We start from the raw sequence: 23,417 nt of genomic DNA, 5'->3' as shown, positions 1-23,417 counted from the left end.
AAAACTATCAGTACATGTTATAATGTTCAACCTTTTAGGATTTGAAAAATAAAATACATCTAACAATTATTCATGAAAGTTTTAAAAAGTGTATGAGTTGACATGAAATTTCAAGACATCTAATTTTGGCAATTTTCAAGATTACTCTCATTTTGGAAATTCCGATGAAACCATGAACCCTGCTCACAAACCGCCTTAGATGAACATCCTCTTTAGTCTCTAGCCTTCCCTGTTAGATCGCGGAGCATGGTGTTCTCCAGGGACGGGGTTCCACCACCCTAAACTCCTACTCGATTATGACTACCTCTTCTTCGAGTTTCGTGAGGGATGGGGAAGAGAAAGGAAAAAACAAAGAAGAAAAAATCGATCAAAGCTCAAATATTTTTTTAGTTCAAATTTAAAATATCTAGATTCAAATCTCCACCTGTGGACGTAGTTCCTTACCACCAACTAGCATAAACCCGTGCGTTGCTACGTGCCACATTAAATCAAACAAATATTCTTTTATATGTTTAAATTTGTTTGTTGATCAATTCCAAATGGCAGGGACCTCGCTTTTATTGTCCTATCTTTTGAACCCTGCATGTATTAGTGAAAATCATATAAACATCCAAATGTGTAAGGAAACAGTTATGCTAAAAGCTAGTAGAACGTAAAATGCAGGAAACAGTTAATAGTCCTCGTGCACAACCTTTTTTTTTTGCGAAAAGACCCCAGATCTATTAAAAAGGACCAAGACCAGCAGTACAATCCTCAGAAAACATGAATATTACAATCCAGTCCCTGAAGATCCAGCACCTCGACCTCGCCGCCGCGGGACAGGGACGCGCCGATCCGCCACTGCCGCCGCACTCCTCACGAGCCGGCGCCGCCTTGACGAAGAGCAGCCTTTCCGCGGCCGGGAAGTCACCATCCTCAGTCTTCCGACTCGCACGGCGGAGAAGAGAAGCGCTGGAACACCGCCAGAACCACACCGTCGCCAGGACCACCGATGACGAAGCCGTCGATGTCGAGCGCGACCTTGATGATCTGAAGCCCCGAACTCCTGTACACCCAGCACCAGCCTCCCGCCGACGCCGGAGAAAGCATCGACCGAAGGAAAGCACCGCCACAGCCTGGCAGCGTCGTCGAGGACGACGCCGAAGAAGGGAGGCCATGGAACAGCAAAAGGACGACGCCGACCACCCCACCTCGCCGGCGCCGACCACAAGCCCCTTATCTACAACGCCGGAACGCAGATCTGGGGATCCCCCGTCCTCCCGCCGCCGCGGCGGCCGGCGGAGGGCGAGGAATCCCACAGATACGCCGGCGGCCGCCGGGAGAGCCCGAGTCGCCTTCGAGTCGCCTCTTAGCACTGTAGAGAAAGAGAGGGTTCCAGAAATTGGGTGAGTGTTCGTTTTAGTCCTCGTGCACAACCTGTTTTATGTGAATAAATTGTGACCCACTGGTGTTGAACATGGTGAAGTTGTAGGCATTTATTTCACTTAGTTTACATCCACTCCTCGTTGGCTGCTTGTTTATGCTTGAGATTCAGCAAACCACCAGTAGAATAGATTTACTGCATGAAGACCTGGCGACCTACTTGTCCCGTCCGGCATGACCGCTGCGTCCATCACTGACGTCGACGGCACCACGGCCGCGGATGGCTGCCCGCCTGTTTTGTATTCGAGTTGTTTCAGCGATCTGCGGGTTGTTTCACCGATCCGAGGCGGGACGTACGACGTACGTCGCATTGCCGGTTAATAGTAAAGATATCTTGCTGCATTACTTCCCGGCTGTCATGCATGTGGTTGTTTTTGTTTGAAGAGAGAAGAGACCAAGCAAGAAGCACAGTTTCATGCATTCTGTTTTCTAATTTGTATTGGTTGATGAGTGTGCTTTTACGACCAAGCACGTGATCGTATCTTCTTGGTGATCTATGTATGTGGGTAACCACCATAACCCATTCGGTGTTCCTAGAGACCTGGAAAACATAATATTTAATTAGCTCCATGATCTCGTTGGAAGATGATGAAGATTCTTACATCCTAAATGACACGGGCTATCATGTTTTGAGTATGAGAACTGAGTTCTAGCTCAGTGGCAGCGAGGGCGCAGCCAACCCACCCGGATTCGAATCCTTATCTGGCGGTAATTTCGTAGGGAGGGGCAAACTTTAAACCAGGTTATCATCCTAGCGTCCATCCGCGGGGAGAGTCTCATTCTACCTAAGAGCATCTAAAGTCGCGTCCCCCCAAAGCGCCCCCCAAAGCAATTTGGGCGGGCCGGACCAAAAAACGGTTCCAGCCGTGTCCCCAAAAGCCCATTTTTGTCCGGCGCGCCCCGATACGGTGTCCGGCGCCCCGATCCCGTCCCCGCCCCACAGGGGACGCATCGGGGACGCCGGACACACCAAAAAGTGAGGCGGGGAGTGGCGGGGTCGACCCGTCAGCGGCACAATAAATTTTAACCTAACCGTCGCCTACCTCGCGACGGAAGTTATTGGCGCGCAGCGACGGTGCAGTTCCCGCAGAGGCGCAGCGATGCGTCTCGTCGCGCCTAGCTCTGCGTGCCGGCGTTAATGAGCGCCACCGCTCCCCCGCCTCCCTCCGGTCTATAAAAAGGGCCGCCTCTCGTCGTCCCTCTCACACACAAACCCTAGCGCCTCTCTCCCCAACCCTAGCCGCCACCATCTCAACAAGAGACGACGCCATGTCTAGTAGAGGCGGAGGCCGAGCTCGCGGGTGGCCGTGGTCGTGGTCGTGGCCGCGGCAGAGCGTCACGCTCGCCGTCGCCTGCCACGCCGTCGTCTTCACCGTCGGAGATGGACGTGGAGCCGGGCGTGCTGTTCGAGTTCGTCCTCGTCCTCAAGGGCGACCCACACGGCATCTAGAGGCTGCCGAACTCCTTCGCCGAGTATGTCGTCGGCGACGACCGCCCGCGCACGATGCATCTGTGGGAGGCTGCGTGCGGCTACTACCGGTGGATCGTCAACGTGATCTACGACGCGCGCGGCAAGATGTACCTCAACATTGGCTGGGAGAAGTTCGCGCGCCACCACAGCCTCGAAGCCGGCTTCATCCTCCTGTTCTCCTACTTCGGCGACAGGGACATGAGCGTCAAGGTCTTCGACGAGACGCGCTGCCGCCGGGACTACCACGGCGACAGCACCGACAAGGAGGACGACTGATGATGAAGAGTGTTGTTTCTTCGCAGCGAATACGTGCACGGAAATTTCTCCTCATCGGTAGAACCAACAAGGGCACCATCCTCCCGCTGGATTTTCCAGTTTGGGTGACTGGGTGTGCCCTCGAGTGTTCTTTCTTAGCAGCGAACACAGGGAAACCTTGGATGCACGGCCTAGTTAGGTTTAGTTTTTTTGCAAAATTTTATATTTGTGTCTACCATGGTTCAAACTATGTATTAGTTTGTGGAAAACCATGTTCCAAACTGTGTCTTCCCGTAAACCATATTCCCAATTATGTATTAGTTTGTGGAAATTAAAATAAAAATACCAAAAAAAAGTATTTTTAATGTTTGGGGGCGGCGTTTAGGGGACGCGGCTGGGGAGCGACGTCCCCCAAACGCGGCACGAACAAAACACGTCCCCAAACGCTCAATCCGGTGCGGTTTGGGAGACGCTTAGGGGGACGCGACTGGAGATGCTCTAACAACTTATAGCTAAGGGAGGGATCATTCCCCTGTTGGTCAACAACAAAAAAAAAATCATGTTTTGAGTATAGACCACTCAGCTCTGATCGTTATCATTCGGTCGATAATTTTCACACCGGCTGGCAGTTGAGTTACCTATATCGAGGCAGAATGCTCATGTATCATAACAGATTCGTCATCTTCATCAAATGATTGAGGCAAAACGTGTTCCAGTTTGCTGGTCACTCGGGGAATTATTGAGAAAATCCTAGAAGAAAATGTTGGGCGAACAGGAAGTTCTCATTTGCAGTTTTGTTGCGTTGGGTCGTGTCTGAACTACTAGATTGTTAACTGAATTTAAACTCATTCCCCATCATTATGTCCAAGTCCAATCAATCATATGAACTTCCGCGTCCTAGTTAGTGACATCACTTGCCAAAATATAAAAGCAACAGTTCTCGTATATGGAGATCAACGGTTCTCGTATGTGGAGATCCTTATGCGCAAAGAATGATATGTTCTCTTTTGCAATGCTTCTAGCAGAAAACTCTGAACTTTTGCCTCCAAACAGAAAAGACCACCATCCTCAAGAATCATTTGATGTTCCCATCCAGTGTGCTTGTTCCTCGCTTGTTCCTCCCTTATTTCCCTCGGGTACTAAAATGAGGATAACTTTTCTTCTACTGTTCAACGTCTTTTCAGAGATGTAGGTCCAGAATCTGCGAGGACAGAAATAACAGCCGTCACGGACGGATCAAATTCTATTATATGGAGAATGCCTTGCTGCTCTCATGATCACAGACCGATCGCAAGAGCTAAAACTCGCTTCCAAGGAAGAACTACCAGAAGAACATAGTCTGAACGGACAGGATTAATCATGCCATATCCCAGAGATTCACCATCCTCTAATTTATGGTATTATTTGCCACCAGCTACTAGGTGCATAATGCATGTGTGTGATCTGCCACTTATGCCCATGATTAGTCCAAGGAACAAAGAAGGCACATGCCCAGTGTGTACATGCATGATCCTCGTCAACGATCCCCGTTGATGTGATGCACATAAACAGAATTCCAATCAGCTCGCCGGCTGTTGCTTATAAGTTCCAGAGAACACACGCAAGGCTTTCAGTATGCAGCAGAGTTGAAGTTAGATCAGATAAGCACCCACTTCAGCAGAGTTAGTTTCGGTGACATGGAGAAGGTCGCGATCCTGGCATTGTTTCTGGGCTTGTGCGTGTCACAGCTCGGGGGTTCAGTGGCTCAGCAGTACTGGACGCCCGCCAATGCGACCTTCTATGGCGGGGGCGACGCGTCCGGCACAATGAGTATGTGTAACCTCATTATGCACAGATCTTTGCCAGTTTTGCTACTACCAAATAACGGTTTTCTTTCGAGCACTGCCGAATGCATGAATTCTTAACATTTGTTTCTTCTCTTGCATATATATGCAGATGGGGCGTGCGGGTACGACAACCTGTACAACGACGGGTACGGGACAAACTCCACGGCGTTGAGCACGACGCTGTGGGGCGACGGCAAGTCCTGCGGCGCGTGCTACGCGATCACCTGCGATGCCTCACGCACGAAAGACTGCAAGCCAGGGACGTCCATCACCGTCACGGCCACCAACTTCTGCCCGCCGGACAACAGCAAGCCCAGCGACGCCGGCGGGTGGTGCAACTCGCCGCGGCAGCACTTCGACATGTCGGAGCCCGCGTGGGAGTCCATCGCGCAGTACAGGGCCGGCATCGTCCCCGTCAACTACGCCAGGACGACGTGCAGGAGGACCGGGGGCATCCGCTTCACCATCACCGGACACGACTACTTCGATAACGTTCTCGTCACCAACGTTGGCGGAAGCGGCGCCGTGTCGGCGGTGTCGGTGAAGGATTCCACCACCGACTGGACAACCATGAGCCGCAACTGGGGTGCTAACTGGCAGAACGGCGCCTACCTCACCGGCCAGAGTCTGTCCTTCAAGGTGCAGACGGACGATGGGAAGTCCATCGAAGCGGACAACGTGGTGCCGGCATACTGGAAGTACGGCGACACCTATGAGTCCTATAACAACTTCTACTAGCATCGAGCATTGCCATTAATCTCAGATTGCCAGGGCGAATTGGCTGACCTGATCCATTCAAACTGATAGGTTAGCCACGCAAGAAATTAAGGCCGAGATAAGTTATGGAAAGTCACCTAATGTACCTATTTCAACTTGTAGGAGAACTGCAATTCAAGGGGCTACGCAGTGCCATGGATGCAGATGTTTCTGCTTATGTACATTAATAACACTCTATATCCCTTAAAAATGCTTAAAACATTCTTTGACACCGATCGCTAATGTATGTTTGCTCTTTTACATAGATCTGCAGTTTTTGAACAACTAGCTAGAGGGTCCTTGCAAATACGAGATCATCTACTTAAGTCGTTCAGAGTATCAAAAAACAAATAGTTATGACATGACAGTTACTTAGTTTTGTTGCCAGCTAGTTGATGGTTATTATGCGATTTAAGATCAACGCCTGTGGCTGAATGTCAAATTTCCGTCGTTGATATTAGATGCACAAATCTAAAATTCAAAGCCGTCTCCTGCGATTGGGCGCACATGAGCCAAACCTAAAAATGGAGCTGTATATTCTAGAAAAATCAATTGGACACTTTCACTTTCACTTTATTATAAACTTCAGTATGGGACTAATCCCTTGTTTCTACTATTTCTCTAATTATGCTTTGCAGCATCAGAGCCATACAAGATATGCTTTTTCCGGTCGAATGTCATCGGGTCAGACTGTTTTTTCAAGTGCCTGATAATAAAAAGGGAGGCAGGAGTGGACATTTGAAAATATGTGCAGACATAGTGTCAGCCTGATCAGAACCAAATACTTTCACTAAACTTCTGTGTTTTTGGACATGTGAAAGGGGAACATGCTGAAATAGTGACATTATCTTTTATAAGCACCTACACACGCGAAACAAGATGATACTCCTTGGTCATTCACCTGTTGTGCTATCTCTTCTGAGAATATTTAGAATAAACAATAAGACTATAATCATGAGGATGCTTGATGAGAATATTTAAAATAAACAATCAGACTATGAATGCATGGCAGTAGCTATATTAAGAGCGTGATAATATAGCTAAATCCATAGGCATATGAGAACAAAGAGAGAACATGAATAGTTAGTAGGACCATTGCTTTATTCTCAGCAAGTTACTAGGATGAATTCATGGTGTACCGCTAAGCAACCATGTGTTACTGCTGGATGTGTTGTGTTATCCTGAGATAAGCCGCCACCCGTTTCCATATCCAACGCGAGTGCAGGCAGTCGATGAAGAGATGCAAGCTAGTTTCCAAGTTTCGCATGCAAAGGGGGCAAATGTAGCCATTGGACCACTCCAGAGTAAGTAACCTGTTGGCCGCCATCAAACGGTTCTGGACAAAAAGCCAAGCAAAAAAATGGCATCGCGACATGGCCCCTAGTTTCCAGATGAGGGGGAACGAAAGGGAAATCTACCGCACCCGCAAACTGAAGGCGATACGCCGAATAGATGCCATTGCTAGAGAACTTCCAAGTAAACTTAATCACCCACATCTGGAGAGAGCTGCGCAAGAGCCATCAAGGCGTGGAGCGTGACGAAAGAATCTAACAAGGCCGCAGCGACGGATCCTTCTCCCATGCCCCGTTCCTAAGCGCGTCGCGGACACACCGGTGCTTACGCCGGGAGAGAAAGATAACTCATTTGTTTCTAAATGTTCAATAGGACATGCATGACACAACCCATAATAGGTCTAGTATCACTGGGCACGGGCGGATCTAGAGTGTTAGCCATGGGGGGCAAATGCCCCCACTCAATTTTTTGTCTCTTTGTAATAGTAAACTTAAAAGAGTCATTTGCTCCCACATAGCATGGGAATTTTTCCTCATTAGCACATTTTTGCCCCCTCTTGATTTTAATCCTGGGTCCGCCCCTGTCACTGTGGGACTTGATTCATGGGAGTACAGTTTAGTGTTGCTATACGAATTTTATTCCGTTCCTTCATTGTGAACGGACGGCAGATCAATCTTCAGCTAGTCATTTTGATACATTGCTAATAATAGAAAAAGGAGATCACAAGACGTGATGCCAAGAAATACACATCCTTTTGTTCATGTCGTACTTGCACATGTCATTATCGTTTCGGAGTATATCTTTTATGGTTGGAGCAGTTCTCCTCTGTGTTTTTCTTTTACGGTGGTTTTCCTTTATGTTAGTAGTAATGCTGGCCTCTTGGTTGCAAGCATTTCTACGAAGTTAAGGGTTGAAGAGTTAAAATTCAAAAAAAAAAAAATGGTTGAAGAGTTGAAGTATGTTATGTCTGCCTGGTTTAACTTCACGTCAGTAGTGTCAGATTTTCGCATGCCCGCGAAAAAAAAAACTTCACGTCAGTAGTGTCAGATTTTTTTGTGTTCAAATAGGCCTTCTACTCTGTTTTGATCTAGGGGCGTGCTCAGCCACCGTCGGTCGGCTGATTTGAGCCAGAAAATCGGTTGCAGTCTGCGCTGTCCGATCGCGATCCAACGACCAGAACATGCCGCAGTGCAGTTTAGCATTTTAACCCCTAGATTTTGAGAAATCAACCCGCGGTCCTAACTTCTTCACTTAAAAACAAAAAGGTGTATCTATGCCACTGTGCTGATTTGTCACTAGGGTAGAGGGTGTTACAACAAAAACACTCACCCCGTATACAAAAAAAATATACTTTTACAACAAAAAGTCACAACATTTTTAAAAAATAATGTCACAATAAAGTGGTTAAACCAACAAATTGTTTTGCTGGAGATCGATTTGCAACAAAAGTAGCCAATATTATTAACAAAAACCGGAGTTTATTACAACAAAAATCCATATGTTTACAAAAATAGAAAATAAAATATTAATTTGCTACATATTGAATTACAACAAAAGTCACCAACTTCTTATGTTTGCAAAATGATGGAAAGTGGTCAAGCGACATTTAATTTGCTACAGATTGAATTACAACAAAAGTCACAAACTCTTTTTTATAAAGGTGTCAAACGATTACAACAAAAGTCTATATATTTACAAACACTGCAAACTGGTGAATTAACAATTAATTTGCTACATATTGAATTACAACAAAATCCACCAACTATTTATACAAAAGTCAAAAAGATTAAAACAAAAATATATATGTTTGCAAACACTGCAAAGTGGTCAAGCAAAATTTAATTTGGTACATATTAAATTACAACAAAAAAAATACCAACTATCTTTACAAAAATTCACACATGAATACAACAAAAATTGGGTGCACAAAGAAGCGAAGCAGTGAACCAGAAAATTGGTCTCTATGTGTGTTTAGTGCTGGGCCGAACGGACGAACAGGCACTATAGAGTTTTCGCCTACCTATGAAAAGTGAGATGAGGGATGGGCCATGCGGGCGAACTGCTAATGGGCCAAATTCCAGGCAAGCCAACGAGCTACGGGCCAGCAGCGACGCGGAACCGAGAGACCGATCTTTTCCCTCGATCGGTCGCCGGATGGTCGCCGGATGAGAAGCTTTTTCCTTTGATCTATTATTAACCTTCAGTACTAGACTTTACTTAGCTATGAAATGTCGAAAAATTTGGATAAAAAACTCTACATGTACATCTCCATAATATATGAATGTTTGTCAAGTTTCACGAAAAAATAATATTTTTTGTGATCTATGTAAAAAGAAGAAAGTTTATTTTGTGAAAAGCATTATTTTTAGCACTGAATTTTGTCTTTTTTACACACGTCACATGATAAGTCATTTTTTTATGAAACAACTTTGTAAGCGCGTAGCACGTAAAGATGTACGTGCGGATTTTTTGTTTCAATTTTTTTGAAATTTAAAACATATGTAAGATGCATTTCAAAATATAGGGAGCATATGCACCCATGTTCTAAAACACCACTCTCTATCTATCCTTCTGTCCTAATTATGCCAAATCATATAAGCTCTTCCACAGCCATCTTGAACAGCTGTCTGAAGTTCTGAAGTTATATAGAATGACAGCTGAACTTCAGTTATATAGAATGACAGCTGAACTGGGATGTCTGGTTGATTTGCTCATCGGGGTTGCTTCATTTTGGCAACCTGCAGCAGAGCCAGCCACGAACCTAGGAAAATGGCCACTAGTCCACTACCAAGATCCCGGTCTAGATCCCCATGTTTCGGTACAATTTGCCACACCCGTGTTGAAAACATGATTAAAATTCAGTTACAGAGGAAGTGCAAAGTCGGCTCAAACTTTTCGAGATTACTGTAGTTTCTTTGTGATTGTCCAACCTGATGCAAGCCAAAGGTCGCACCCGCGGTTAACAATTTCGGCCAAATTTGGTGCCACAAGTTTGGGTGAAAGTACAGCAGTGTCAGCAGCGGTTGAGTTTGAGATGGACCAAAGCAGTGCATTGCTTTGGCTGTACGGGTACACCGAACCGAAGACCAAACCAAAACCACATCTCGCGCAGATCAGATCCCAATTCCACTCGCGAATGCCCTCCTCGTAGCTGCGCCCAGCCCACGCCGGTCCGCCTCCATGGGCGGCCTCAGTGCAGCGTCGCCGTCGCCGTCGTCGGGGGTGGCGATGGCGTGCGTGGTGGCGTCGGAGGTGGCCACGGTGCTGGCCGTCATGCGCCGCAACGTGCGCTGGGCAGGGGTCCGCTACGGCGGGGACGACGGCGACGGCGGCGCCGGCGACGAGTACCTCGACCACCCGCTCATCGCCGGCCTCAAGTCCCTCCGCCGCCGCGCCGCCTCCTGGGGCGGCCGCTGGCCCGCCGGCGGCGACGTCGACCCGCTCCTCTACCTCCGCCCCTTCCTCGACGTCGTCCGCTCCGACGAGACCGGCGCGCCCATCACGGGCGCCGCGCTCTCCTCCCTGCACAAGATCCTCTCCCTCGACCTCGTGGCGCCCGGCCCGGGCGTCGCCGACGCCATGGGCGCCGTCGTCGAGGCCGTCACCGGCTGCCGCTTCGAGGTCACCGACCCGGCCTCCGAGGAGGCCGTCCTCGCCAGGGTCCTCCAGGTGCTGCTCGCCTGCGTGCGCGGCCGCGCCGCCCCGGCCCTCGCCAACCGCCACGTATGCGCCATCGTCAGCACCTGCTTCCGCGTCGTGCAGCAGGCCGGCACCAAGGGGGAGCTCCTGCAGCGCGTCTCCAGGCAGACCATGCAGGAGGTCATCCGCTGCATCTTCGCCCGCCTTGCGGACGTTGGTGTCACCGCGATCGCCAATGACCAGGTGGGGTTTTGCCTCGCAAGGTTCCACTCTGCTGTTTCTTGCTACCTATTTAAGAGTTTTAGTGGGGATTAACAGGGATAATCCGCTCCAAACTTCAAATCCCCACTTATCCCCAATACATGTTTGGTGGTAGAGTATGAGCGAGTTTAATCCACACTTTTCCCCACTTTTTCCCAAATTTTAGTGTAATTTTTTCAATCCCCAATACTCTACCCCTACCTAGTGGATTGGGGTTGGAGTTTTATGGGGGATTGGGTGACAAAAGTGATTCACCCAATACTCTAGAGTATTATCCCCACTAATCCCCACTAAAACACTAGTACCAAACAAGGCCTTAGTGTAACATAGTCAATTTTAGAAAACTTATGATTACTTCACACCACCAGTTTCTTCTGTACGCTACATCAAAAGAGTGTAAACCATAATCTACTGGTACCATGTACTATGTCTGTCATTTCCTTGCATCGAGAATGATTAAACTAAGCTGGTTGGTTGCAATCTTAACAAACCAACACAAAGGGATACGATCCGATGAACATCGAACTCAAAGTTTTTGTTGTCAATTACCATAACCCAAGGATGATGTTTAAGTCTTGAAGCTAACAGAAGTTAGGTAGAAAGTAGACTTTCCTGCATCACATAATCATGTTTTCTAGGCTTCTAGCACATTTTTATTCCATGATTAGATGGCAAACATGTGAAGGCTACGGCTACATAGTAATGTGTAGCTGCCACACATTAACAGACAGACACACACACACCTCACTTTATTTCAACTTTTCAAGAGCCACAAACATGTTTATTTATGGGTTGTATGCTTATTACTGATAATTTTGGGTGTGCCAGGTAGTATGCCAAACTGAAACTGTGCGCTTTAAAAACAGATAACTTATACACTATGTAAAAGGCATTTCGGTGTAATTCCAAGTTTGATGACATATTAATGTGGTGGTAGCATTTGTTCTGCAGTTTAGCAAGAACCAAGATTTGGATGCTGCGGAGCTGAGCAATGGGAAGAGTGATTATGTTTGTTTGGATAGCTCCGGGGACGAGGTGGGAGCTGAACTTGGTGTCGTGCAAGATAAGGCCATGATGGAGCCGCTTGGGGTTCCTTGCATGGTGGAGATATTGCAGTTCTTGTGTTCCCTCTTGAACATTGCGGAAGACATGGATGTGAGCCAGAGGATGAACCCTATTGATTTTGACGAGGACGTGCCACTCTTTGCTCTGGGGTTGATAAACTCTGCTATTGAACTGTCGGCTTCGTCCATCCACAGGCATTCAAAGTTGCTGGCATTTGTACAGGATGAACTGTTCCGCAATCTGATGCTGTTTGGGTTGTCAATGAGCCCCTTGATTCTGTCGACAGTGTGCAGTACTGTTTTTACTCTCTTCTACCATCTACGCCAGGAACTTAAGCTGCAAGTTGAGGCTTTCTTCTCTTGTGTGATCCTAAGATTAGCCCAAGGTAGATATGGGGCTAGTTATCAGCAGCAGGAAGTTGCACTGGAGGCTCTAGTAGATTTCTGTCGGCAGAAAGAGTTTATGGCGGAGATGTATGCTAACATGGACTGTGATCTACAGTGTTCTAATGTTTTTGAAGACCTAGCTAATCTTCTGTCTAAAAGTGCATTCCCTGTAAACAGTCCATTGTCTGCCTTGAATGTGCTTGCATTGGATGGTTTGGTTGCTGTCATTCAGGCGATAGCAGAGAGGACTGATCATGCACATCAGCATCATGAGCAAACAGTGCCAGAAATAAGTGAATATTTTCCTTTTTGGCAGTTGAAGTGCGAGAGCAGCAATGATCCTGATCAATGGGTTAGATTTGTTCACCAGCAAAAAAGCATCAAGATAAAGCTAATGGTTGGTGTTGAACATTTCAATAGGGACAAAAAGAAGGGCTTTGAGTACCTGCAAGGTTTGCACCTATTGCCTGATAAACTTGATCCATGCAGTGTTGCTCTGTTCTTTCGGTATACACCTGGACTGGACAAGAACCTTCTTGGGGAGTACCTGGGGAATCATGATGAGTTCTCTATTCTGGTACTTCACGAATTCGCTAAAACCTTTGACTTCGAGGAGATGAACTTGGATGCTGCCCTAAGGCTCTTCTTGGAAACTTTCCGGCTGCCTGGCGAGTCACAAAAGATACAGCGGATTCTGGAGGCCTTCTCTGAGAGGTATTATGAACAGTCACCACACATGTTTGTTAACAGGGATGCCGCCCTGGTGCTGTCATATTCAGTAATCATGCTCAACACAGATCAGCACAATGTAAGGGTTAAGAAGAAGATGACTGAAGAAGACTTTATCAGGAACAATCGCCTTATCAATGGCGGGACTGATCTTCCGCGGGAGTTCTTGTCAGAGCTGTTTTATTCTATATGTCGGAATGAAATCAAAACCATTCCCGAGCAAGGAGCTGGATGCTCTGAGATGTCTTATAGCCGCTGGGTTGATCTTATGTGGAAGTCAAAGAGGACATCATCATACATTGCTTGTGACTCCTACCCTTTTCTTGATAATGACATGTTCCCTATCATGGCTGGACCATCAGTTGCTGCCATCTCTGTGGTTTTTGATAATGTTGAGCATGATGAGATTCTTACAGGATGCATTGACGGTTTCCTGTCAGTAGCAAAGCTGGCTGCATTCTATCACCTCGATGATGTATTGAATGATCTTGTCGTGGCGCTATGTAAGTTCACCACTTTGCTGAACAATTCTTATACTGACGATCCTGTAATAGCTTTTGGAGTAGATGCCAAGGCTAGAATGGCAACAGAGGCTGTTTTTACTATTGCAACTACTTATGGTGATCATATACAAAGTGGATGGAGGAATATAGTAGATTGCATTTTAAGATTGCACAAGATAGGCCTTCTTCCCAGTCGCCTCACTGGTGATACAGGTGATGGTCAGGAATCCTCTTCAGATTCCATGCCCAGCAAGCTTGGTTCGTCTACAGTTGCACCTCATGTTTTACCGATCAACGCTCCTAAAAAAACATATGGGCTGATGGGGAGGTTTAGCCAGCTACTTTACATGGATGCTGAAGAACCAAGGTCCCAGCCAACTGAGGAGGAACTGGCAGCTCAGAGGAATGCTTTGGAGACTGTGAGAAAATGTCAAATAGGTACCATCTTCACTGAGAGCAAATTCTTACAAGCCGACTCGCTCTCAAATCTAGCAAGAGCCCTCATTCAGGCAGCAGGCCGACCTCAGAGGATTAGCAGCTCGCTTGATGATGAAGGCACAGCAGTGTTCTGCTTAGAGCTACTAATCACTGTCACATTAAACAACAGAGACAGGATTGTGCTTTTGTGGCAGGGTGTTTATGAGCACATAACTCATATTGTCCAGTCCACAGTGATGCCCTGCAATCTGGTGGAGAAGGCTGTTTTTGGTCTCCTGCACATCTGCCAGAGGTTGCTTCCTTATAAAGAGAATCTGGTAGATGATTTACTGAAGTCGCTGCAGCTAATTTTGAAACTTGATGCGCGTGTAGCTGATGCTTACTGTGAGAACATCACATTGGAGGTCACAAGGCTTGTGAAGGCCAATGCAACCCATATCAAATCCCAGACGGGTTGGCGGACTATAATTTCCTTGCTATGCGTCACCGCTCGCCATCCAGATGCTTCTGATGCCGGCTTCGAAGCTCTGGTTTTCATCATGTCTGAGGGGGCACACCTCTCACCTGCCAACTTCATCGTTTCAGTGGAGGCGTCAAGGCAGTTTGCAGAATCTCGGCTCGGGTCTGCAGAAAGATCTGTCCATGCTCTGAATCTTATGGCCGACTCAGTAAATTGCCTTACACGCTGGTCGCGCGAGGTCAAGGAAGCTGGTGGCGATGCAGACAGGATACTGGAAGGAATTGCCGAGATGTGGTTGCGGCTAGTGCAGGCATTAAGGAAGATGTGCACCAATCAGAGGGAGGAAGTGAGGAACCACGCGCTGTTATGTTTGCAGAGATGCTTAGTAGTTGATGGAATATCAATTTCGTCTTCCACGTGGCTGATGTCCTTTGACATCATCTTCCAGTTGCTTGATGAGTTATTGGAGATTGCCCAGACCTACTCACCGAAGGACTTCAGGAACATGGAGGTCTCCCTCTTGCACGCCGTAAAACTGTTATGCAAGGTATTCTTGCAGTCACTTAAAGACCTGTCTGCACAGAGCAGTTTTGTTAAGCTGTGGTTGGAAGTCCTCGACATGGTAGAGAAATTCATGAAAGTCAAGCTGAGGGGTCGGAGGACTGAGAAGTTACATGAGGCGATCCCCGAGCTACTCAAGAACATACTGCTGGTGATGAAAGCAAATGGTATCCTGTCAAACACAATTGCTAGCGGAGAGAGCACTCTGTGGGAAGCAACTTGGATTCAAGTTAACAAGATCGTGCCATCGCTGCAGTTAGAAGTCTTCCCTGACAATGAAATTGACGCCGCGGCGGGGAAAGGCAAACTGAGTAGTCCGGCACATGAGGGTCAAACTGCTGAGCGACCGGCCATGGTACCACTCGCTGCCGCCTGATCAAGTTACCTGAATAGAAAAATGGGATCTGTGAAGGCTGACTTTCCAGCGTTTTTCGTGGAGCTATACACAGAATGATCGGCTGTGCTCTCGGTGGACATTAGGAAGGGAGAGCTAAAGCTGGTGATTGTAATTTTGTAGTCTATAATAATTGCCTTTTTTGGGTTTATTGACTGAGTTTTGTTGCCTTCTGTGGTTGGTTCCCTTTGTTGTTGCAACACCTGGGGAACATTGTATGATAGGGTATATCGCAGCAGTTACATACAGGATGGATTTTCCCTACACAGCATTGTTGTTACATTTGTCACATATATGAATAGGTCATGAGGCAGCAGAGCTCCTTGGAATGCATGTGAATCATTTGTTTCTCTGTATCCATTAAAAGCTGTAATGACACACAATATTAATACACTGTACAATCCTTGGTGCATGCGTCCACTGCCTTGTGAGTGAAGTGGATTGAGCATAGTTTAACGCCTCTGATTAATATGGCTTTCCTAGGAATTTGGGAGTGATTTGGATTCAACATAGTTTATGGCTTCTATGATTAAGCTGCTTTCCTAGGAATTTAGGTGAGTGAATTGGATTGGACATAGGTTAGGGCCTCTTTGATTCAAATGGTTCTCTAGAAATTTGGGTGGTCTAATGATCTACGATATTTTCCTATATTTGTTCGTTTTGTTTTTTTTACACAAATTATCTAACTATGATATCTTGATCTACCGTCGGTTATGCAGAAATACAACTACTGAGTGCATTTCGTGTTACCTTTTTGTGGTGTATGCCTTATTTACGCTGTTTGTATGCAATGGTTCAAAGTACTCAGTGCAGAAAAAAAGAGTTAACATATGTATATTCCAAATGGTCTCTTTATGCTGTTTTATTTGCAGAATGTCAAGACATTTAAAGATGTCAATGGCTGTGATGATGCAAATAAGAACTTGAGGAGGTTGTCGAGTATCTGGGAAATCCTACAAAGTTCACCCGCCTTGGTGGAAAGTTACCTTGCTTATGGAGCTAGATACAAAGTTCACTCGCCTTGTCGTCATTCTCGAGTATCTGGGAAACCCTACAAAGGTAATTTGTTCTATATCAATCTGCAAGATACATTTTTTATCTGCTATGTACCTTGCTTATGGAGCTAGATACATGTTTGCAGGCTCAAGGCATCTTTGTATTGAATGTCTGACTCAATAGCTATAGACGTTGATATTCAATAATGTGTTTTTTCTTCGAGAAGTAGGGAATACATTTAACGGGTGCTCCAGGAACTGAGAAGACACTACTTGCGAAGGTATAAGTTGTTTGAAAGAATCATGTCTTGCTTCATCTTTGTTAACTGTGTAAAAAATCATGTTTTTTTGTGTGTGTCTGTAAGGTCCTTGCTGTGCTTTGTACTTCTGTTTTACATGGAAACAATACGGTTCTCTGTTTAGCTCTCAAAGACTAACCTTCTACTAGAAGACATCTCTATCTATTTACATACCTGTTGTTCTGCTTTAGGCCATTGCGGGGAAAGTTTGTGTGCCGTTCTTTTACTGAGCAGGTTCTGGCAGCCCGACAAGGAGGCGATGGCCACTAGTTTCTACGTGGATCTGGTGGGACGCCCGCTCCCTAGGGTGCATGATCTCGATCTGGCTGGTATCGGGCTAAACCCCGTCGACTTGGCTGGGCTCGAGGCCCAATTTACCGAGGATGAGGTCTGGTGCGCCGTCAAGGCGATGCCTGCGAATAAGTCGCCTGGGCCGGATGGGCTGACCTGGGAGTTCTTTCGCGCTTGTTGGCCTGTGATCAAGGCGGATATCATGGCTGCTGTTCTTGTTGTGTTCCTCGGTAGGGACTGTGCATTTGATCTCCTTAATTCTGCCTTCATCACGTTGCTGCCAAAGAAAGAGGATGTTGTGGATATTCGGGACTTCCGGCCAATTAGCCTTGTGCATAGCTTTGCTAAGCTTGTCACCAAAGTGATGGCCCTTCAGTTGGCGCCGTGGATGGTCGAGCTTGTGGGGTGCAACCAAAGTGCTTTCATTCGCGGAAGATGTATCCATGACAACTTTGTCCTTGTGCAGCAGTCCGCCCTTCTGCTGCATCGCAAGAAGGTGCCGGCGCTCCTCCTCAAGCTGGACGTGGCTAGAGCCTTCGATAGCGTCTCTTGGTCCTTTCTCCTGAGTGTGCTGCGGCAGCGGGGGTTCGGCCCCAGGTGGATCGGGTGGCTTATGCTGTTGCTTCGGACGGCGTCCACGAGTGTGCTTGTCAATGGCGCAGCCGGACCAGCCTTCTTTCACGGCCGAGGTCTCCGTCAAGGGGATCCGCTGTCCTCACTCCTGTTCGTCCTGGTCATGGATGTGTTGGACGCTATGTTCCATGCGGCCGAGCGTGCCGGGGTTCTGGTGGACTTGGCGGTGGATGGGCTGAAGCATCGCGTATCACTCTATGCCGACGATGTTGTGGTTTTTGCCAGGCCTGAGGAGCGGGAGTTGACCGCTGTAAAGGAGATCCTCGCATGCTTCGGGGCTGCTTCTGGCCTCCTCGTAAACTATGGCAAAAGCGCAGCTGTTCCGATCAGATGCGATGAAGCTTCACGGCTCGCTGTTGCTCCGTTCCTCGACTGTCAGTTCCAGGAGCTGTCGTTGAAGTATTTAAGGCTGCCTATGTCGCTTCGTAAGCCCTCCAAGGCCGACCTCCAGCCCGTGCTTGACAGCTCGCCAACAAGTTGGCGTTTTGGAAGGCTAGGCTCATGTCACGAGATGGCCGGGTGGCGTATGTGCGTGCGGTTATGGCCGCATCGGTGGTGTACCAACTGCTGGCCCTTGACGTCGATCTCTGGTTCCTCCAAGCGGTGGACAAGCTCAGGCGCGGCTTCTTGTGGGCCGGTAAGAACGAGGCGCATGGCGGCAATTGCTTGGTCGCTTGGGATGCCGTGTGTGCACCTAAGCATCTGGGAGGACTTGGCCTTCCGAATTTACGGTGGATGCACGCGGTGCTGCGTGCTCGCTGGATTTGGTTGCAACGCACGGATCTCACCAAGCCTTGGACAGGGTTTAGGTTTGCCGTTCGGGCGGATGTTGTTGCCATGTTTAATGCTTCGGTGGTCATCTCTGTTGGCTCCAGCGCTAGTCTCTTGTTTTGGGAGGACCCCTGGATCCAAGGCCTCTCCGTCGCAGCTGTGGATCCGGAGGTGCTCAAGCTAGTTAGGCCGGGCGTCGTCAAGCGAAGATCTGTGCGGGATGGGCTGCTCAACCATGCATGGGCGATAGATATTGGGGGAGAGTTGTGGGTCGATGCAGTTGTGCAGTACCTACGGCTCTGGGCCGCCGTTGCTGCCGTCCCCATCAACGGCGGGGCTGACACTTTTCGGTGGAAGTGGACGGAAGACGGTACTTTCACGGTGCGGTCCGCTTATCGTATGTTCTTCCACGGCACGACCACCCTCCCAGGTGCAGTGCATGTCTTGAATTCCTTCGCGCCGTACAAATTCCGCTTCCATGTGTGGCTTTCTCTTCGTGGGAGGTGCTGGACGGCGGATCGTCGGCTTCGGCGAGGCCTTCCCTCTCACGTCTTATGCCCCCTCTGCTCCGCTGCCGCGGAGACGGCGGACCATCTTTCTCTGCTTTGTCCCTTCGCTCGCTTGGTTTGGGATGGCTTCTCGAGGCGAGCTGGAGTGCAGATTCCGGCGCCTACGGTCGGCAGCAGGTTGCCGGCATGGTGGTCGAGTGCGGTGGAGGGGCTGTGTACGGCGGATGCTAGAGTCACCAACTCCACTATCATGCTCATCCTGAGATCCCTGTGGCTTGAGCAGAACGCCAGAGTCTTCGAGGATACTCCCTCTACTGTCGATCATGTTATTGATGTAGTTTGCCAGGATTGGGGCCTCTGGCTTACTTGTAGAGGTGGGTTGGCGAGAGAAGCGGTGTAGGTGTTGTCTGCCGCTTTTATGCGGCATGGTGGATGTTTCGAGCCCATGGTTCGGTTGTAATCGTTTCCCCTTAATCTTAATGAAATGACGCGCAGATCTCGTGCGGATTCTTAAATTTTTTTTTGAGAAAATGTAAGATCTCTTGTGTCATGATATTGACATTTATATTTTATTGTATCTTTTCTAACCTTAGACTGCCAACTGTGAATTGAAAAAGTTGCCTATCTTGACATCAGAAAATATGCTTTTCTGGGCTTTCTGGCATCATACCATTGTATGTGTTGCAATCAAAGCACTGCTAAAATTAAGTATTGGGCATGCATGAGTCATGACTATAGTGAAGCATTTGCATTCAAATGGCACTGTATCTATCAGTTGTATGCCTATCCCGCTTTCATGTCTTTCGGTTTAATCAGAATTTACTGACACTATATTGTGTCAGGTTTGTTGGTGTTGGACTGTTGGTGCTCGTAGAGTGAGGTCCTTGTTTCAAGCTGCAAAGAAAAAGGTGCTTTACCCTTCTCTTCCGGTTTCTGAGTATATAAGCAAATTATCATATGAATTAATTCGAACTAAAACTTGAAAAATCATGACTACATAAACAACAGATGAACTAATCATGCAGATCAACAGATGAACTAATCAGAAGAGTAGATGAGCAAATAACATCTAGACAATATAAACCTATCGCATCTACTCCAAACAGCAATACTAGAAACTCTAGCAAGATCTAAAACGACAAGGACAGATATTTGTACCGTCCAGCGCTGGCCGCAACAACAGCGGCGATGTTGGTGGCAGTAGGATCCTGGTTGTTGTCGCCCATGTTGAGGTTGCCGAAGAGGTTGTCGATGTCCGGGAAGAAGTCGTCGTTCGGGAACTCGTCGTCGGACGGCGTCGTGGTGTCAGTAGTTGCGCGTAAGCGCTCCCCACAAACCCGATTGCCCCTCACCCGTATAGGTGTACGAGAGGCAGGGTTTCAGAGGCCTACTATCCCGCCGCTCGGTGCACACCGAAGGACGGGATGAGGAAGACGAAGGCGGCGACACAATGTACTGGAAAGAGGCGGTCACATATGGTGTCTCGTACATGCTAGGGTTCGCGTCCACGCTTATATAGTGCGGTTCGGGAAGGTCGTGGGGCGCATCCCACGTCCGAGTCCACGATCCAGAAAAACCGGAACGAAACGGCTACGTTAACGACTCATAATTGATGATACAATTAATTTCCTGAACACCGAAAAGATAAGCTCGGCTCGGCGAGATTCCCGCAACCTGCGGTGCATCGTGGCGTGCGTGCGTGACGAGGAGGGCGGGCGGCGGAGGAGGCATATACCACTAAAACTCTCCCTCATCTAGCAATGTGGACTAAATTTTAGTCCCACCCCTTGCCGTTCCCACATGGGCCAAGAGAATTTCTGAATTTGTATTGGGACATGGGCTAAGGCCCAAGGCCAAATTCCAGCAATCCCCCACTAAGTCTCATTGGCATATTTAATACCATTATTCCTGAACATTGTTTTATATACCGGTGCGTGGTGGAGTCTATTAAATTGAACTTCCACTAAGAACTTCATATTACACTAGTTTGCAACTTGAATAGTGGACTATGCCTTGAACTTCAACTTTTCTGTGAACTAGCTTTACACAAAGTCTACACCGATACAAGGCTGCTGCGAGGCTTCCTCGCGGTGTGGAGCTTATACGTCATACTCCAGGTCCTTTCATGAGTTTATTAGAGAGTACCCAACTTTTATAGATTGCGATGTTTAACAATCAGACTCATATATGTGTGTTCTTCAGAAGATGTTAGAAGATGTTCTGTAGGAAAACATCTTTGCTTGAGTAAACCACTTAGAACACATTAAGATAAATATCAATCTGCCATGCATATTAGGAGAGTATTGCATCTTCACGGAGAGGGTAAATTCAGTGTAGGGATACTCTCCTCTCAGCTGACCAACAACTTGTCTCCCAGCTCTAATTCATGGGATCTCCGATCACATAGAGTGGGTTACCACTGTGGGCAACTCATAGTGTGGGTCTCAAGCCCATCTCCCTCGATGCATTCTCTATTACATTTCGTGGTAGACCCTTTGTGAAAGGATCTGCCAAGTTTCTAGACGTTTTGGATATAATCCAACACAATAACTCCGGAGTTTCTCATTTTCCTGACATATTTCAATCTCATCTTCACATGTCTTGATGACTTTATATTATCCTTAGAACTATTAACTTTGATGATCACAGTTTGATTATCACCGTTCATAAGAATAGCGGGTCTTGGTTTCTCAACCACATGTAAGTCCATCAAGAGCTCACGAAGCCACTCTGCTTCAATAGTGACAATGTCTAGTGTTGTGAGTTCTGCTTCCATTGTTGACCTCGTTAAGATGGTCTTCTTGCAAAACTTCCAGGAAACAGTGCCACCACCAAGTGTAAACAAATAACCACTCGTGGCCTTAGTCTCATCAGCATCAGAAATCCAGTTGGAATCACTATAACCCTCAAGTACCCTCGGATACCCAGTATAGTGAATACCATAGCTCGCGGTGCCTTTCAAATAGCGCAACACTCTCTCAAGAGCATGCCAATGAACGTATCCAGGTCTCGATACAAATCGAGCCAATTTGCTTACTGTAAAAGAGATGTCAGGCCTCGTGGCACTGGTTAATACATAAGCGAGCCAATAATTTGAGAATATCAAATATCTCAATTAATCTCTAGAAGCTCTTTTGTTCTTTCGAATTAGCAAAGTAGGATCATAAGGCGTTGGAAAAGACTTGTAGTCGCTATACCCGAAGCGACTCAATATCTTTTCCACGTAGTGGGATTGAAGCAATGTAATCCCACTATCGTTATCCTTGAGAAGATTGATGTTTAAGATTACTTTAGCTACTCCTAAGTTGTTCATCTCAAAGCAGCGAGATAGGAACTCTTTGACCTCCTTAATGATAGTAAGGCTGGTCCCAAATATCAATATGTCATCAACATAGAGACAAAGGATAACTCCCTCGCCCCCACCATGACGATAGTATACACACTTGTCAGCTTCAATTACAACAAAGCCTTCAACGGTTAAGGTTCTTTCGAACTTCTCATGCCACTGCTTAGGTGCTTGCTTAAGACCATACAAAGACTTCAACAACTTACACACCTTTCTTTCTTGACCATCTACTACAAATCCATCAGGCTGCTCCATATAAATTTCCTCATCGAGTTCTCCATTTAGGAAAGCTGTCTTAACGTCCATTTGATGAACGAGAAGACCATGTGAGGCAACCAAGGAAAGTAGTACTCGAATAGTGGTCAGTCGAGCTACAAGTGACTATGTATCAAAGAAGTCTTCGCCTTCTTTCTGAGTATAACCCTTGGCCACAAGTCGTGCATTGTACTCTTCAATAGTACCATCGGGCCTAAGCTTTTTCTTTAACACCCACTTGCATCCTACATGTTCGCACCCATAAGGACCATCAGTAACCTCCCAAGTTCCATTAGATAAGATGGACTCCATCTCGCTACGGACAACTTATTTCCAGTAGTCAGCATCCTGAGATGCATAGGCTTCTGAAATAGAAGTGAGAGTATCATCCATGAGGTACACAATGAAATCATGACCAATTGACTTTGCAGTCCTCTGTCTCTTGCTCCTTTTGGGAGCTTCATTGTCGTCCTCCACAGGATTATCATAATGTTCTATCGCGATGGTAGGTTCAAGAATTGTAATTAACTCCCGACTCGATGAACTAGGCATCTCCCGATTTGATGAGCTAGATGTGTCTTTCATAGGAAAGATGTCCTCAAAGAAAGTCACATCATTTGACTCCATAATTGTACCAACATGCATGTCGGATACGTCATATTTAATTATCAAAGATCTATTGCCAATGCTATGAAATGCATATCCCAGAAAAACACAATCCACAGTTTTTGGTCCAAGCTTGCGCTTCTTGGGTATTGGCACATTCACTTTCGCTAAGCAACTCCAAGTACGTAAGTAGGATTCAGCCTTTTCCTTTCACAATCCTCAAATGGAGTAATGGTTTTGTTCTTTGTGAGAA

General features: G+C 47.0%; 2 protein-coding genes across 2 annotated transcripts; both read left to right on the top strand.

Moving 5' to 3' along the window:
- The first annotated feature begins 4,771 nt into the window (after positions 1–4,771).
- Positions 4,772–5,870, top strand: LOC127342973 (expansin-A9). Its single transcript, XM_051369036.2, has 2 exons — positions 4,772–4,957; positions 5,084–5,870. The coding sequence occupies exons 1-2, from the start codon at positions 4,825–4,827 to the stop codon at positions 5,710–5,712; spliced, it is 762 nt and encodes a 253-aa protein (XP_051224996.1). The 5' UTR covers positions 4,772–4,824; the 3' UTR covers positions 5,713–5,870.
- A 4,235-nt stretch (positions 5,871–10,105) lies between these two features.
- Positions 10,106–15,871, top strand: LOC127342972 (ARF guanine-nucleotide exchange factor GNOM). The gene is made up of 2 exons (XM_051369035.2): positions 10,106–10,905; positions 11,875–15,871. The coding sequence occupies exons 1-2, from the start codon at positions 10,204–10,206 to the stop codon at positions 15,439–15,441; spliced, it is 4,269 nt and encodes a 1,422-aa protein (XP_051224995.1). The 5' UTR covers positions 10,106–10,203; the 3' UTR covers positions 15,442–15,871.
- Positions 15,872–23,417: the final 7,546 nt, after the last annotated feature.

The sequence above is a fragment of the Lolium perenne genome, chromosome 3 (assembly GCF_019359855.2).
Source record: "Lolium perenne isolate Kyuss_39 chromosome 3, Kyuss_2.0, whole genome shotgun sequence".
Taxonomy (NCBI): Eukaryota; Viridiplantae; Streptophyta; class Magnoliopsida; order Poales; family Poaceae; genus Lolium; species Lolium perenne.
This window is presented reverse-complemented; position numbering and strand designations above follow the sequence as displayed.

Bases quoted from the DNA above. Each gene is read 5' to 3' on its own strand.
- LOC127342973 (XM_051369036.2), top strand. From the start codon at position 4,825: ATGGAGAAGGTCGCGATCCTGGCATTGTTTCTGGGCTTGTGCGTGTCA. The intron at 4,958-5,083 runs GTATGTGTAACC...ATATATATGCAG, and splicing joins CGACGCGTCCGGCACAATGA to ATGGGGCGTGCGGGTACGAC.
- LOC127342972 (XM_051369035.2), top strand. From the start codon at position 10,204: ATGGGCGGCCTCAGTGCAGCGTCGCCGTCGCCGTCGTCGGGGGTGGCG. The intron at 10,906-11,874 runs GTGGGGTTTTGC...TTTGTTCTGCAG, and splicing joins CCGCGATCGCCAATGACCAG to TTTAGCAAGAACCAAGATTT.